This window comes from Theobroma cacao, chromosome 4 (assembly GCF_053813885.1).
Source record: "Theobroma cacao isolate CCN51 chromosome 4, ASM5381388v1, whole genome shotgun sequence".
Classification (NCBI taxonomy): Eukaryota; Viridiplantae; Streptophyta; class Magnoliopsida; order Malvales; family Malvaceae; genus Theobroma; species Theobroma cacao.
Window position 1 is genome coordinate 40,831,117 of NC_142642.1, and position 16,369 is coordinate 40,847,485.

Genomic DNA, 16,369 nt, shown 5'->3' on the forward strand with positions numbered 1-16,369 from the left:
AGGAAATGGACCCAACGCTTGGAATTCCATTTGACATGGTAACACTGATACATACAGGGAGATGAGTTTCTGCTGCACAATAAAATTGCCACCCGATTCACATTATTGAATTGATATCGGCAATTAAGTTCTGAGAGTGACAGAGGAAATGGTGAGCAAATTGATGGTTGCTGTCCCTGCTGGTAAATGTTAGACTGCCCCCATCAACCCAGCTAGCTCATCTATGAGATTTCATTACACAATTATAGCAATGTCTTTCTCTCAGGATCCCATCTGTTACCTGGAAATACTAGTTATGGCATTCTAGGCTAGGATTCTAACTCCGGTGGGATAATTAATAGGAGGGTTTTCTCATCATAATTACTACTACAATGATGTGTTTCTTTTTGGATGAATAAAGATTCATTCATCCAAAAGGAAGCAAGAAAGAGACTATAAAAATGATGTGTTGGCAAGCAACACTGGCAGTTTCCTGTTTGTTTGTTAATGCTTAGAGTTACAGTTGACGGAATTGCCTGGTTGCTGCTACGTTGCCTGTTAGAATGAGGTAGGCAGATTTCCACCCTGTTGCATTTCTTTCTTTTTTGTCTTTTTACGACAAGGGGGCTTGGTAAGTCGTGGTGTTATCTTCTACCAGAATTGTAACCAGTTGTGACCATTGGCTACCCTCCCCGGATCGGTGAATTTGGATCATCAACTTGGCTAATACGCCAGATAAAGGCAATTCTAGTCAACAATCAGCATTTCAAATCCACCCTGTTTACAAGGCAGACACTCTCCCTGGTTTAAAGCAAGCAAAAGGCTAGGTCGTTCAACCGTTCATCACTAGATAAAGCCCACTCCAGCTGATAGCAATTTGCCATTACACGTGAAAAATGCAAAAAGTGGGGCTCAGTCACTTTCCAAGACATGTATGCACAGGTTGGGAAACAAATTCTCACCCTTTTGTCACAAAAATAAGATTCCTGGTTCATTAAGAAGATGACAGGCATCATCATATGAACATCACAAGCCCCTTCCCATCAGCATTGCAAGTTTCCATAATTTAACTAAGGAAACCCCAGAAGCTTTCTTAAGATCATACGAAAGGGTAAGACCTGGTCAAAGCAAACCTCACCGATACTAACGCTCTCCTTCAAAAGATGGGGTCTCAAGTTCAAATCCCCTCCCTGAAAGTATCCGTTCTTCCTTTCTGAAAATAAGGTTTCACCTGTTTACCTAGGTGCATGCCGTAGCGGGGAACAAGAGGTACTATTTAGGCAATTGTTGAAAGCTAACAAAAACTGCTGTAGCTAGTTAAGTTATTACAAATTCTCTGAATGTTATGGCCAGATTAAATTGGAATAGCTCGTGGTATCATGGTACAAACACCACTGAACTAAAGCTACAATCAGGTACAGCAAAAAGAATTCTACTGCAAAAGGTTCAAGGTCCTCATCTGCTTCAATCAGCTGCCACTTCATTCCTTGGCCTTGGCTTCCTTTGAAAGGAAAAAAGTAAATGCTTGAGAATCAATTCATAGACAAAGGAAACAGCACCTAGATGCACTCAAATCACGATTTTATTTTTTTTTTTAAAGCAAGAAAGCCAAACCAGTTTTGACTTTTAGCCACTGGAGTACTAAGAAAGAAAAGTGTTGACAAGAAAACTTTCTTTCTCAAACCTTGGTACAAACATAAATATAATGGACGTCAGGGTTCTTTCCAAGTACATCTTCTACTGAGCTTCCACCCTCCTCCAATGGTACAGGGTTTGTCAATTCCCTTATTGGCTGTTCAGAACTTCCTTCTGGTCCAAATTTCACTGCATGGTAGACAACTAGATTAAGAGCAGCATCTGAAAAAGATTGAGCATTACTTCTTTTACTAGATTAAAAGCCTATCATCCATGCCACGCTCCTATATATGGAGGATGAAACTAGTTTTCTAGGGTCAAGATCAGTAAATCTCATGGATCCTGTTCTTATTCTGATGTGTTTTTTCCTGTGGTTAGGTTGGTTGACATTTGTAGTCTCAAGCTTTCAGGCAGTAAAGTAAGATAACTCAAAAAATTTGCTGTTCTACATATGCCAAGTGATAAAATAAACATACACTGCTGTCTCTCATCTTCCACAACTTGTGGCCATTTTTCTTTGATAACATTCATTTCAAAGGAAGAGTGAGGGGAAATTGTGATCCTGTGCATCTTAATTGTTAACTAGGTAATTCAAATGTCACTCTCCCTTTTCATAATCAACGAAAAAATTGCAAGGCCAATTCTTATTTGTTTAAGTCTATAAACCTTGTGACAACCAGCAGTTTGCACCCTGCGATTTTCACTTTGAGGATTCAAGTTCAAACCTTGGGAAGAGAGGTTGAGATTATGGGATGGCTCCCATTGTGTAAGCTAATGCCCACTAGACCTTGTCATGTATCAAAACGAATCCCTTATGTTCTCTATAGTCCATACATGATTGTAAAAAGCAAATATCAACTCTAGGCAAGATGGCCTCAACTCTTATCATTTAAATGTCAGTAGTCAGTACCTCCTAAGCCCCACAGCAAAAGCATAATGACAAAGTATATGGACTGAAAACTTGAACATATAAATCCTTACACTACATAAGGTGGGAAAATATATGATATCAACAACAGAATAACTAGAATGGGAATTCTATCAACCTATCACATGCAGTTTTATGCTCCAAATGCTTGACTCTTTCAGCAAGCCAAGACGATATGCTGGTGCTCCATATGTTATCTGCAGCACTTACAAGAACAGTTAGGGAAGCAGATAATTAACAGCAAACTCACATTGTGAATTAACTCAAAACTCAAATCCATGCTTCAGAAAAAGTTTTTTGATTGAACTTGCAGAAGGTGAGTATAGTTACCAGAATATAGACTCCTTTATCCTTGAGGACCCTATAGTGTGTTATCAACTGCTTCAATATATGGTGAACGGATCAAGACAACCCATAAAAGGAAAACAATAATGTAAGACAATTCTAGTAACTTTCAAGGTTCATTATACCTCCAGACTTCCTCAAGCATTTGAGTAGCATTCTGACGCGAATTATTTCCACACTGCAGACAAAAATTGCCCACCATCTTATTATCAAAATCAGATCTCAACAAAGACAGAAGCGCTATAATTCATAGCACTTACCAAGATAGAATCAAGAGTCCCTGCAACACCATGTCAAATGAAGATCAGTAAAAGTTTAAAGCCAACAATCATTAAATTAACAAAATAACAAAACAAAATGGCACCTTTATCAATAACTGCATCAAAGGAACCAGCTTGAAATGGACTCATATCTCGTACATCCATTTTAATATCTGCATAATCATTAAGGAAATAACCACAAGAACATGTCTACAATACACGAAATCTTTCTACAAGGATACATTTTAGCTGTTGACGGTTGGAGTACTTAGTTTGCATAGCTTCGATGACCACAGAGGATATATCAACATTGACAACATCCTCGTATCCATCGTTCACCATGTCTTCACTGAACACTGCAAAATGTGGAGTTTTGTTACATAAAAATGAGAGATCTGAAAAGGGTATGCATTAATTTGAGGAGTTGGTACCTGAGTTGCCGCAGCCGACAACGAGAATGCGTTGGTGGCGGTGGGGGACATAAAGGTGGACAAGGGGAGCTAAGGCAGGGTATTTTTGGTACCAATCAAAGGGAGCTGATTCGTGGGCGTAGCGGTTGTCCCAGTACCATGGCTCACCGTACGCTTGAGTTGGTGGTGTCCCCAGGGTCATCCTTTCTGCAAGTCTGTTTAAGCTGAGCCGTGATTTGTTGATGGCGTTGTAATCGGATTTGGGTTTGGAGTTGCAAAATGTTAGTTCAGAGCTTTTCAGAGTTGTTGAAATGATCAGGCTGTCGCTGGAACACCGTGGAGTTTCGTAGGGATTGGCTATGTTTATCATCAGATCAACTACAATGTATTTCGAACACGTGTACTTGTTTTAATCTCCTGATCTATTTCTATTTTGCCTGTTGGAACTTGAAGTCATTCATTGATTGCCCTTAAACTACCTGACAGTCATGTGGACAACAGGCTTTAGTTTTGCCGTGCTCTTGTCTTGTATCATGTTAAAGAAGTGTTTTTCATTTCTTGTCTTTTTTTTTTTTTTTTTTTTCTCTAAACAAGGATATTCGACATGAATTCCAATCTTGTGTCAGAGTTGTTCAGCTTCAGCAGCATCAATTAACGCCAGGCAAGAAGCATTGTGGTTTAGTTGCAACCGCTTGAATGCTATGGATGTTGGAGGAAGACAGGATAAACCTGAGAAAACGACTGAGCACCTATTTTAGGCTTTGAACTACTCAGATGTACAACATACCATGACCGCTTAATAAAGAAAACAATATGGCTCTGTTTAATAATCTTTTGTGAAGTAAGCTCATAGAAACATAAAGATGAGCAAGTCTAGACATAATCATTAAACAAACTTCAAAAACAATGTAAGTTTAAGGCCTGCAGAGTAGTGGAGAAGACCTAAGGAGCAGAAGGATGGGATAGGACAAACCCAACCCAACCCAACCCAACCCAACCCAACAAAGTGAAACAGACCAAAGACAGTCCAAACTTCTCCTATTAACACATGTTAACATCTTTTCTTTCATCTAGGTTCTTTCTCACACAAACACACACATTACATGTATATATATTGATAGCTGTGCTACAGACCAATGACGCAAAGGCTGCAACTTTTGATATTTTAACCACCCATTTTCTGTGACATCTAATGATCTCAAAATTTGATAGAAGATTGAAGGGAAATACAAAAAATATCCACGTGATCCTGCTTTTGCATGTTTTTTCGAAAACATGAAACAGCCTAATGATCACCAGAAACAACATCATGGTTCAGCCTTTTCCTCAATTAGAAATGGACACTAAATAACAGACAACTAAAGAGTCAAGAAATAAATGAAATAAAGAGTTAGAAAATCTTCTATTCATTCAACAGCTTGGTAGAGCAAGTTCTTACGTTTGTCCTTACCTAACCTCACAAACCTACTCCTACTAAATCAGAACATAAATAAGAAACAACAACAAGACATAAAAATTAATTCACAAAAGTCAAAGGCACTGCAAAAAAAAAAAAAATCAAATTAATAACTTTTAACTTTTAACAATCACGCGTTGAGGGTTGAAGCTTCGTCAAATTAATTATGGGTCAAAGTAGAAAATTAATCATGCGTGTTTCTATGTTATATTGTCAGAAACGTGAGAATAACAGGGGAAAGGAGAAATTGGAAAAGGGGAGGATATGGGTAGAGCTGTCTATATGCGCTGATCCGGTTCAGTCCAGCCCAAGCTCTTATGGATTAAAAAAATATGAATTGGGTCAGATCAGTCTATTTTTTATATGGGTCATAAAAATCTCAATTCAGTTCACTTTTTACTAGTTTATGAGTTGAGTTGGGTCAGTTTTTTTTTTTTAAATTATTTTTATAATTTTATAATAAAATTATTTTATAATTTAATTTATAAATTAAAACTATTAATTTGATAAGTATATATTAAATATATTACAATATATAAAATAAACAATATTATTAATAATTAAATTATTAATTTTCTATAATTAAATATATAAATTTATTAAATTAATTAAAATTATTAAATTTTTTTAGCTCACAAGGCTGGCCCACTCCAACCCACTTATTTGATGGACTGACTCATTTAGGCCTGACTCAAATATGGACCTAAATTTTTAAACTCAACCCACCTCATATTTGATAAAATATGGATCAAGCTCATTTTAACAAATATATATATGGGCGCTGGAAAAGAAAGGGAATAAAAAAGAAAGAAGCAGACCTGATCTGGACTCTTTGCAGCCAGCCCTCGACCCAGATTGCAGTGGACTCAACTAAAAAGCGCAAATGCATCAAAAAAAATTGAAACAAAGAAAGAGTACAAGAGAGAACAAAAAGAAAAAAAAATTGAAAAAAAAAAACTAAAAGATTAAAGAAAGCTATATTTGGCTTAGCGGGCTTAAGACGAAATTGGTATGGATGGATTGGAAGGGCTAAGTTAGAGGGAGGTGTGGGGAATTGTCTTGAATGATGGTGTGTGGTAGTTGAGGGTATGAGAAAAGAAAAATGTGAGTGAGGTAGCATTATATAGGATGGTTAGGAGGAGGTGGTTCAAGGGGAGTATTATGGTGAGGAGGACTGTGGGGAGAGAAAGAGTAGGAATACAACCCAATTGATGTGAAGAGTCTGTTGAGTGAGGGGAGAGAGGTGCAACCATGTTTTTTTTTTTCCACAAAATACTAATAAAGAAAATCATATGGCCAGGTGAGCCCAAAGAACATAAATATGAGAAGTCCACATAATCAGTAAAAAAACTCCAAAAAGAGTCTCAAGTTTAAGGCCTAATAAGCAGAGCAAAAAAGGCCTAAAGAACAAAAGGACAGGACAGGACAAAGCCAATCCAACAAATTGAGATTGCCCAAAAGACCCATTTTTGGAGCAAAAAGCCTAAAGAACAATTTCTCTCTATAAGTTTATCATTGTTGTGTCTCTACAATGAAGCATCATGGAGCTATATGAAAAACCCATTTTTGGGCTCAGTATGAAGTTATATGGAAAAACACATTTTTCTAAGGAATAGGACAGTCTTTTTTCTTGCACAATTTCTCTGCCTGCATGCTGGTCATTCAAAAGCATACGTGAAAGCCTTAGAGTCCATAATCAATCTTTATTGAGCTTTGCTTTTCGTTTTTTTTTTTTGTTTTGTTTTTAAATTGGTGGTTAGGGGTGGGGGTGTCTTAATTTGAGGCAAAAAAGAATTAAACTTATTACCTCTATCGTTTGTCATTAATTAGTTGGAAAAAGCTTAGTTTCTGCTGCTGTTTTTATTTTTCTTTTATCATTTACGTTTAATGACCTTTCTTGGTTCTAGACTTAATTTCATGCACCATGCATATAAAAAATGGCAGGCCAGGCAGGTATTTTCCAGAGTTGACAGCAGCTTAAGGAGGAGCTTTTCGATGACAAGAAGTTTCAATTAATGGATCTGGTTCTATTGGTTTCAAAATCAAAAGTTCATCGAGAGTTTCAAATCGAGAGTCGCATGGATCTTGTGTGGGTCATGATCTGTCTTCTCCCGAGTTTCATAATAATAATAATAATAATAATAATAATAATAATAATAATAATAATAATAATAATGTATATGTTTTGTTCAATTTTATTTTTTATTAATTATCTTATCTTATGTATGTTGAAGATTATTATTGCTGCCGAAGCACTAGGTTGGGAAACAAAACGGAATGTACCGGATTTTTAGCATGTGCAACCATCAAACCAGAGACCAAAGCAGAGCTCGACAAAACAGAAAGTATCATGGCCAGCAGGACGCTTGGTTCCCCGTGGCCGGATCTAGTTAGGGAGTGTCTGATCGGTGCTTTCTGCGGTCGGCACAGATGTTGCTGTCACCGACCTCTAGTGATGGAGGCAAAGTAGAGAGAGAAAGAGGGAGGAAGAAGACAAGTAAAGAGAAAGAAAACTTAAGAAATGAAAATATTTTATATTATATACAAATCATTTTTGAAATTTTAAGAGGATATTTTCATCCAATTAAAATTTTTATCTATTCCCACTAGCTTAGAATAATCATTACTAAAAGGGTTTGATTTTTTTTAATTTAAAAATTATTATAAAGCTTTTATAAAAAATAATAATTTTTAAAATTAAATTAAATTTATTTGATAAATTTACTTTTATAAGTTTTTTTTATAAATAAGTTGTTTGACAAAATAATTTATATAAGTTTTAATTTTGATTAAAATTATCATAAAGGGTATTTAATGAATAATTTTCTATTAATTACAAATTCATTTGTTCATAATGAAAAAAATTAATTTTATTTTTTATTTATAAAAAATATAAAAAATATAAAAAGTATTTTTATATAACATAAAATTTATAATTAATAATAAGTCATATAAAAATGAAAATAGATAATGTTGAAATTATTTTTAATAGATGAAGATATTTTTAAAACAAAAAAAAAAATTTCTTGAAAAAGAGACGTATTTTTTAAAAAAGAAGGTAGAAAGCTCATCTTTAGAATTTTTTTTAAAACTCTTTTTAATTTTTTTTTTTTTAAAAAAATTACTTGTTTTTTTTAAGAATTTTAAATTTTTATTGGACCTGACTTTTACTTTTAAAAAATAATTAAATTAAAAAAAATAAAGCTAAATAAACACTAAGAGAATTTGATACTGATTATTCAGAACCCTCATGAACCAAACATAATCATATGACTAAGTAAGCCCAAAGAAACATAAAAAATGAGAAGCCCAGACATGCTCATTAAAACAACTCCTGAAAACAGTCTAAATGTAAGACCTACGAAGCAGAGCAAAAGGCCTAAAGATCAACGGCTAGCACAGGACAAACCAACCCAAGGCCGCAGTTAAAACAAAAGGCCTAAAGAACAAAGGATAGTACAGGACAGACCCAACCAGCAAATTGAGACAGGAAAGACAGCCCAAAATTCTCTTATTAAGGCCTATATTTTTAGTCGAGGGACTGCCCTTGGGTCCACCTGCAAACCGAAGTTGCAGTTAGAGATAGCTCATGGTCATAGACAGACAGTATCATAGGCCGAAGCTTCAGTTGAAACAAATCGTCAAGCAATAGTTAAAAATGGAGCGAAACTGAAACCAGAAAAGAAAGGTAGATGGAAGAAAAAGAAACGTGCTTCGAATGCCTTGAACGCCGAATCAAGTCGGATTGGTCCGATCAGCTAGTGTTTTGCTATGGCATCTCGGATTCTCCTCTCCCCTTTGGCTACTCCGCTGTCGTTCAGTTCTCTTGTAGTAATTCTGCTTCTCAATTCATCTTGTCCTATACTCCTTCTAATCCGCACCATTGCTTCTCTAAATACCTGTAAGATCATCATTTTCATCCCTCTTTTTTCCCTTTTATGTCTTTGCTTAATTTCTTTCAACTCACTTTTCTAATTTTTCTATGACTGATGATATAAAACTTCAAACCTGTTGAATTTTTTGCCTTTGCAGTGATCAACATATGATCCAAAATGGAGAAGAAACAGAGGTCAGTTCAGTAACTGGCAACACTAATTTATCACATTTTTTGTTGGGTGAATCTCAGTTTCTGTCTACTGGGATGGGATATGAATGTTGTGCTTGTAACCATTCTGCTAAATTCTCTTGCTTAAGAACAATTCCTGCTTTGGCCCCACTTGCTCATGTTGGTAATTCTTCTCATTCTACTTTTCAAGAGGTTGCTTCTAGCTTCCTATCTGGGACTTTGGAAGATCACATATTGTCCTCTATTAATCTTCTTATTCAAGGAAAAGGTTCTGGGAGAGACAGTATAAATTATATGCGTCTACTTGGGATTCCTTCATTTGATGAGACTAGTGTCCCAGGTTGCCTCAGGCATCCCAACATAGCACCTGTTCTTGGATTACTAAAATCACCTGGCTATATTAATTTAGTGCTTCCCAAAACTCCATATACTTTGGAGAATATTCTTCATTACAGCCCAAATGCCTTGAAGTCAGATTGGCATGTGAGGTTTTTGATGTACCAGCTGCTGTCTGCCCTTACTTACTTACATGCATTAGGGATTCATCATGGCAGTATATGCCCATCCAATGTGATGCTCACTCATTCATGCTGGGCTTGGCTGCGCATTTGGGATAACCCTAGGTTAGGATGCAATTTAAGTTTCAAACATGGGAAATACGGCGCTAACTATACTCCTTCAAGGTTAGGTTGTTGCACAGAAGGTTGTTCTTCTCAAGGATTATATGCTGATTTGAAGCTTTCCCCATCTTTAGATTGCAATTCTCAATTCAATAGATGGTGGAGCGGAGAGCTGAGTAATTTTGAGTATTTGCTTTTCTTAAACAAATTGGCTGGGAGAAGGTGGGGGGACCACACATTTCATCCAGTAATGCCATGGGTAATAGATTTTAGCACAAAACCCAGTGAGGACTCCGATTCAGGGTGGCGGGATTTAAGCAAGAGTAAATGGCGGTTGGCAAAAGGTGATGAGCAGTTGGATTTCACATATTCAACTTCTGAAGTTCCACACCATGTCTCAGATGAGTGTCTATCAGAATTGGCTGTCTGCAGCTATAAAGCAAGGAGGTTGCCTTTAAGTGTCCTGCGGATGGCTGTTCGTGCTGTCTATGAACCTAATGAGTACCCTTCTACCATGCAAAGACTTTATCAATGGACACCTGATGAGTGCATCCCCGAATTTTACTGTGATCCTCAAATATTTTATTCTCAACATTCTGGTATGACTGATCTGGCTGTTCCATCATGGGCAGGTAGTCCTGAAAAATTCATTAAATTGCACCGAGATGCTTTAGAGAGCAATCGAGTCTCATGTCAAATCCATCATTGGATTGACATTACTTTTGGATATAAATTGTCAGGGCAAGCAGCTGTTGCTGCAAAAAATGTTATGCTGTCTTCATCAGAGCCCACAAAGCCAAGGTCAATTGGACGCCGCCAGCTCTTTTCTCGACCACATCCTGCACGTCGAGGAGCTATGGAGGAAACACGTGATAGATTAAAACAGTCAGCTGTTTGTCACCAAGCAAATGAAATGGATAATGAGAAATCTTGTCCTTATAAAACTGCCTGTTTACAGGAGTTGGAAGAAGCATCTTTATTTTCTGAACATGCACGACATTTGAGTCCTCTCTATTACCTTGATCAAGAAAACCTTCTGAAGCAAAGCTCTTCTTTAAAAGAGGCACAAAGTGAGAATTTGGAGAAAAGTGCATCAAATCCACATGATATTAGCAATTACTGTGGGTTTCCATTTGATGTTGATTTTAGTTATCTTCTTGAGCATATAGAAGTACAGGATGACGATTCCATAGGATATCAAGAGTTAATGCATTGGAGGCAGAAATCATATTTATCACGGACTTCCTCCATAGATGCTGCAAAGGACATATTTTCTGTGGGTTGTCTCTTAGCTGAACTTTACTTGAGGAGGCCACTGTTCGATTCAACTTCATTAGCCATGTACTTGGAAAGAGGTATTTTACCTGGATTGATGCAGGAACTTCCTTCTCATGCTAAAGAAATAATTGAAGCTTGCATTGAGAGGGAATGGATGAGGTATTGTTTCTCTTTTTTGGTTTTACATTTACTTTTATGTTTTAAAATCATATTAAATTTTATTTAATTATGCTTCTATTCCTTTCTGTATGTTATCTATTCTTTGTTTTATGATGTCTGTGCATTAACTATATGCATCTATATAAGTAAACTACTTTTATTTTATTTAAACTCACAATAACCAGGAGGCCTTCTGCCAAAAGTCTATTGGAATCTCCATATTTCCCTTCAACAGTGAAGTCTGTCTACTTGTTTACTGCCCCTCTTCAACTTATGGTGAAAGATGGATCCCGACTTCATTATGCGGCAAATTTTGCAAAGCAAGGAGCACTGAAAGCAATGGGAACTCTTGCAGCTGAAATGTGTGCTCCATACTGTTTACCACTTGCTGTAGCTCCTTTGTCTGACTCTGAAGCTGAATGGGCTTACATACTGCTGAAAGAATTCATAAAATGTTTGACTCCAGAAGCAGTAAAGGCATCAGTATTGCCTGCTATTCAGAAGATTCTGCAGGCTAGTTATGAACTTTGTTCTTTTGCACTTGCTTCTATATGGAACTATCATATATGGCTTCTTGCTGACAACCTAGTTCATTTCAGACCACAGGTTATTCTCATTTGAAGGTTTCTCTTCTTCAAGACTCATTTGTTCGAGAGATATGGAACCAAATTGGTAAACAAGCATATCTGGAAATAATACATCCTTTGGTCATATCAAATCTATACATTTCTCCTCACAAGAGTTCAGCAGCTGCTGCTTCTGTTCTGCTTATTTGCTCAAGTGAAGAGCTTGGTGTGCCTATCACAGTTCATCAGGTTAAACTATTTCTGTAATTATTGGTTTTCTTCAGAAGGCAATAAAATTTGGCCATAGAATTTTCTAGGTAATACATTGATCCAATTTTTCTTTATAATTATAATAACAAACCTTTGATCTTTAATGTAGACGATCCTGCCTCTGATTCACTGCTTTGGCAAGGGACTATGCCCTGATGGAATTGATGTGCTGGTCAGAATTGGTAGTTACAATTCATTGATATCTGTTCTGGAAATGGCATGTTTAGCATATACATCACTGTCATTCTTTGACTTTTCAGGTGGTCTTTTGGGAGAGACCTTTATTGTCAGACAGATGCTACCACTGCTTGAACATGTTGCTCATTCTTGTATTGGTGTTTCTTGTATGAATAAGCCGGAGCCTGTGCATAGCTGGAGTGGTTTAGCACTTATTGATTGTCTATTGACATTGGATGGTCTGGTAGCCTTCTTACCAAGAGAAGCAGTTGTAAAAGACCTAATTGAAGTATGCACTTGGTTCTCAAATCCAAATCTTTGCAATTCATAGTCAACCGTGGATGATGCTTTGATAAGTAATAATGCATCTTCTGTTATCATGCAGGATAAGAGTTGCCTACATGTTCTGGCACTTATGCAGACAAATATAGAGATTACAGTGCTTCAGGTGCTTTGAAATTTCTATCTCCATTTAACTGTCATACATCTGTTTTGAAGAATCATACACAATAATAAAATGAGATTGCATGTAGTAGGGGAATATGCAATTAAATTTTTATGGTTTTTTAACATAAAAATAATGGCTTTATTATTGCTTTTTTTTTTTTTTAATATTTAGGGGAAGGGAGATTCAAACCCTGTTCTTTAGATAGGAGGATTATGCACCAACTAATTAGCCAAATGCTCGAGTGCATAAGTTTATTATTGTTGTCTTGCTAGAAGTTAAATTTGTCTCTATAATGAAGCATCATGGAGCCACATGCTCAGTATGAAGCTACATGAAAAGCACATTTTTCTAAGCACATCTAAGGAATAGGACTGTCTTTTCTTGCACAATTTCTGCGCTGGATGCTGGTCATTTAAAGGCATATGTGAAAGCCTTAGAATCTATAATCATTCTTCATTGAGCTTTTCGTTTTTTTTTTTTAATTTTTAAATTGGTGGTTAGGATTGGGGGTGTCTTTGAGGCAAAAACGAATTAAACTTATTACCTCTATTGTTTGTAATTAATTAGTTGGAAAAAGCTTAGTTTCTGCTGCTGTTGTTTTATTTTTATCATTATGTTTAATAAGCTTTTTTGGTTCTAGACCTAATTTCATGCATCTGTTCTATGTCATGCATATCAAAAATGCCAGCCAGGTATATCAAAGTTTTCATAATTTTATATGTGATGTACTGGTCAGGTTGCTGCTACAACTTTAATGGCAATATGTCAGCGGATTGGACCAGAGCTGACAGCAGTTCATGTCCTGCCACAACTTAAGGAGCTTTTCGATGAGCTGGCCTTCTCACAAGAAAGTTTCAATGGATCTGGTTCTACTGGTAAAACCTCGAAGGTTTCAAAATCAAAAGTTAATGGAGAATTTCAAATAGAGAGTCGCATGGATCTTGTGTGGGTGATAATATCTCCTCTCTAGTTAGAAGCGAGTTTGACATGAATCACTTTACCTCATCACATGTTCTTTCCTAAATGCAGGTTGCTTCTGTATCCTTCTTTTGCTTCTCTACTTGGAATAGAGAAACTTCGTCAGAGTTGTGCTACATGGTTGCTTCTTGAGCAATTTCTTCTACGTTTTCACAACTGGAAGGTATGAAGGCTTTGCTTTCCCAGAGTGGTGCGGGAATCAATTTTGTTGATTTGAAAATTCATTTAAAGTGCTCTACCATGCATAGATTTTTGCATTTCATGTTTCTGAACATGTTATGATTCAGTGGGAATATACAGGAGAATCATCTCGAAGTATAGAGAATGTAGTTGCTAAAGTGTCTGCATTAAGCAAGGGGTCAACATCTGATTACAGTCCTGCTAAACTGTTACTTAATGGGGTCGGCTGGTCAATTCCACAATCACAAGGAATCAGAGGTGCCAAAAACTTGATGCCGCAGAGACGTTTGCCCAATGCTCATCAGAGTTCAGTCCAAACACATGAAACATCTTCAAACCATTTTAAAAGTGAACCGTGGTTTTGGTTCCCTAGTCCAGCTGCTAGCTGGGATGGCTCTGACCTCCTTGGACGCTTTGGGTGTCCCAAAGATGAATTTCCATGGAAGATAAGAGCATCTGTTTTATCCTCAGTTCGCGCACATCAAGGGGCATTGAGATCTTTAGCAGTTTGCCAAGATGAAAATATAGTTTTCACTGCAGGCATTGGTCTAGGGTTCAAAGGAACTGTTCAGAAGTGGGATTTGACAAGAATAAATTGTGTATCTGGATATTATGGTCATGAGGAGGTTGGTTGTTTCTCTAATTATGTTTCATCCTAAATAGACTCTTTCAGTTACACTCACAAAAGACAAATAAGTTATCCACAAGGGAGATTATAGTAAATACTAATCTAAATACTAATATTTAATGTTTTTGAATATGAATTTGCATTGATAACTTGACATATAAGAAGCTTTCATGATGTCCTTTTACCACTACATTAGAAGTTGCCATGTTTCTGATAAGACATGGCTAGAAAGTTATGCTGACTGATATACTTTTACCAATTTGTTGAGCATTCAAGGTCATATTCGACTAACAATTGGTGAAAAAATTGTGAAGAGACTAAGTTCCTTTTACATGTCTATCTCTGTTCTTTATCTAAGCTTGTTGGATTTTCAGTCGTGGCATGACATATTCTTAGCTAAGCATGCTATACATTTAGGGAATAATTGTGGCTATTTAAATTTCTCTAATTGCTTCTGGAACTTTCAGGTTGTAAATGACATATGTCTCTTGTCATTGAGTGGAAAAATAGCATCTTGTGATGGAACTATACATGTTTGGAATAGCCAAACAGGGAAGCTGATATCACTATTCTCAGAACCATCCCCAGATTCCCTGCATCTTGCAACCCCTTTATCTTCTCCATCAAAGATCAGCGCTGACCATGTTGATATGTTGAATTCAAACACATTATCAAGCGGAGTACTGACTAGTCCATTTGATGGAAGCTTGTACACTTGCATGCACTATTTACAGCATGTTGAAAAGCTTGTGGTGGGCACCGGAAATGGTTCTCTTAGGTAGCTAGTCACTGTCGAGAGTGAGATAGTAATTGTTAAATTAAGCAGATATAGATGAATGAATCTTGTTCTAAAGCTCTTCTGTTTGTATGCTTCTAAATGACACAGATTTATTGATGTTTCCCAAGGACGAAAGCTTCATTTATGGAAGGGTGAATTCAGTGAATCTGCTTTTCCTTCTCTTGTCTCTTCCATATGCTCATGTGGGTCTGACAGAGAGCAAAGAAATGGAGGTTCTGCTTCATGGATTGCAGCTGGATTAAGTTCTGGTCACTGTCGGTTATTTGATGTGAGGAGTGGGAATGTTATTGCCTGCTGGAGGGCTCATGATGGATTTGTGACGAAGGTATATGCTTAATTTACCAAATTAGTGGGAGAAAGAACTAGTCCTTGGAAATGAAATGAAGTTTTATTACATTCATATGCATGCAGTTGGCTGCCCCAGAAGAGCATTTACTTGTTTCCAGCTCCCTTGACAGGACTCTGAGAATTTGGGACTTGAGGAGGTAATCATGATGTTAGAATTTTGAAATGGAAATGTATGATGTTTCATTAGGAATACTTTGCAGTTGGGTTGGTATCTATTTAGTCTGATTGCTTCAATCGTTTTCTATTGTTTCTCGCAGAAATTTACCCACACCTATCACTTTCAAAGGACATGGCGATGGAGTATCTGCTTTCTCTGTGTGGGGGCAGGATGTTATTTCAATTTCCAGAAATAAGATTGGACTTTCCTCATTAGCTAAATCTGCTGATGAAGTACGTAAACAACAATCTACTTTCTCACTTTGTTTCCTCATTGGCCTCCTTTTGTGCTGTAGTATCTTTCCTATATATAGTAGTATGAATTTCCTCATTTGCTGCTATAAGAAGAAAAAGAGATTATCCCTTACTGACAGTGAAAAGTGGTCTGACAGGATGGGCAACATCGAATCATACCTCAAAAACTCTATTCCTCGGATCATGGAAGCAGAAACATGTCAGTGCTGTCCAGCATAAGTATAATACCCTTCTCAAGGCTGTTTCTAGTTGGAACAGAAGATGGTTATCTCAGAATCTGTTGTTAGATGGGGGGAGATGTTCCCTCTGATGAATCACCAATCCCATGTCAAACCAAGAGAAGGAATGGGCTTTGCTTACTACTCTGTAATTATGTCTAAATGTATGATTTCTTTTGAAAATTGAAAATTATTCTTTTTGGCAAATTC

At 36.7% G+C, this 16,369-nt stretch overlaps 2 protein-coding genes across 2 annotated transcripts; one reads left to right on the top strand and one right to left on the bottom strand.

Moving 5' to 3' along the window:
• Positions 1–943: 943 nt before the first annotated feature.
• Positions 944–4,343, bottom strand: LOC18603746 (S-adenosyl-L-methionine-dependent methyltransferases superfamily protein). The gene is made up of 9 exons (XM_007035891.3): positions 3,579–4,343; positions 3,390–3,503; positions 3,252–3,320; positions 3,148–3,167; positions 3,013–3,065; positions 2,873–2,903; positions 2,661–2,739; positions 1,664–1,803; positions 944–1,480 (listed from the first exon to the last, which is right to left on the bottom strand). The coding sequence occupies exons 1-9, from the start codon at positions 3,925–3,927 to the stop codon at positions 1,460–1,462; spliced, it is 876 nt and encodes a 291-aa protein (XP_007035953.3). The 5' UTR covers positions 3,928–4,343; the 3' UTR covers positions 944–1,459.
• A 4,219-nt stretch (positions 4,344–8,562) lies between these two features.
• LOC18603748 (protein serine/threonine kinase) lies at positions 8,563–16,366 on the top strand. The gene is made up of 15 exons (XM_018119863.2): positions 8,563–8,914; positions 9,046–11,136; positions 11,322–11,649; positions 11,736–11,951; positions 12,082–12,154; positions 12,233–12,438; positions 12,535–12,597; positions 13,334–13,542; positions 13,627–13,738; positions 13,863–14,381; positions 14,851–15,161; positions 15,270–15,507; positions 15,594–15,667; positions 15,788–15,920; positions 16,079–16,366. The coding sequence occupies exons 1-15, from the start codon at positions 8,706–8,708 to the stop codon at positions 16,226–16,228; spliced, it is 4,932 nt and encodes a 1,643-aa protein (XP_017975352.2). The 5' UTR covers positions 8,563–8,705; the 3' UTR covers positions 16,229–16,366.
• Positions 16,367–16,369: the final 3 nt, after the last annotated feature.

What these genes read in the sequence shown, in the direction of transcription:
- LOC18603748 (XM_018119863.2), top strand. Translation starts at nt 8,706, where the DNA reads ATGGAAGAAAAAGAAACGTGCTTCGAATGCCTTGAACGCCGAATCAAG. An exon ending in CATTGCTTCTCTAAATACCT is followed by an intron (nt 8,915 to 9,045) that starts GTAAGATCATCA and finishes TTGCCTTTGCAG; the next exon opens with TGATCAACATATGATCCAAA. An exon ending in TAGAGATTACAGTGCTTCAG is followed by an intron (nt 12,598 to 13,333) that starts GTGCTTTGAAAT and finishes TGTACTGGTCAG; the next exon opens with GTTGCTGCTACAACTTTAAT.
- LOC18603746 (XM_007035891.3), bottom strand. Translation starts at nt 3,927, where the DNA reads ATGATAAACATAGCCAATCCCTACGAAACTCCACGGTGTTCCAGCGAC. An exon ending in TGTCGGCTGCGGCAACTCAG is followed by an intron (nt 3,504 to 3,578) that starts GTACCAACTCCT and finishes CACATTTTGCAG; the next exon opens with TGTTCAGTGAAGACATGGTG. An exon ending in TGATGCAGTTATTGATAAAG is followed by an intron (nt 3,168 to 3,251) that starts GTGCCATTTTGT and finishes ATGGTGTTGCAG; the next exon opens with GGACTCTTGATTCTATCTTG.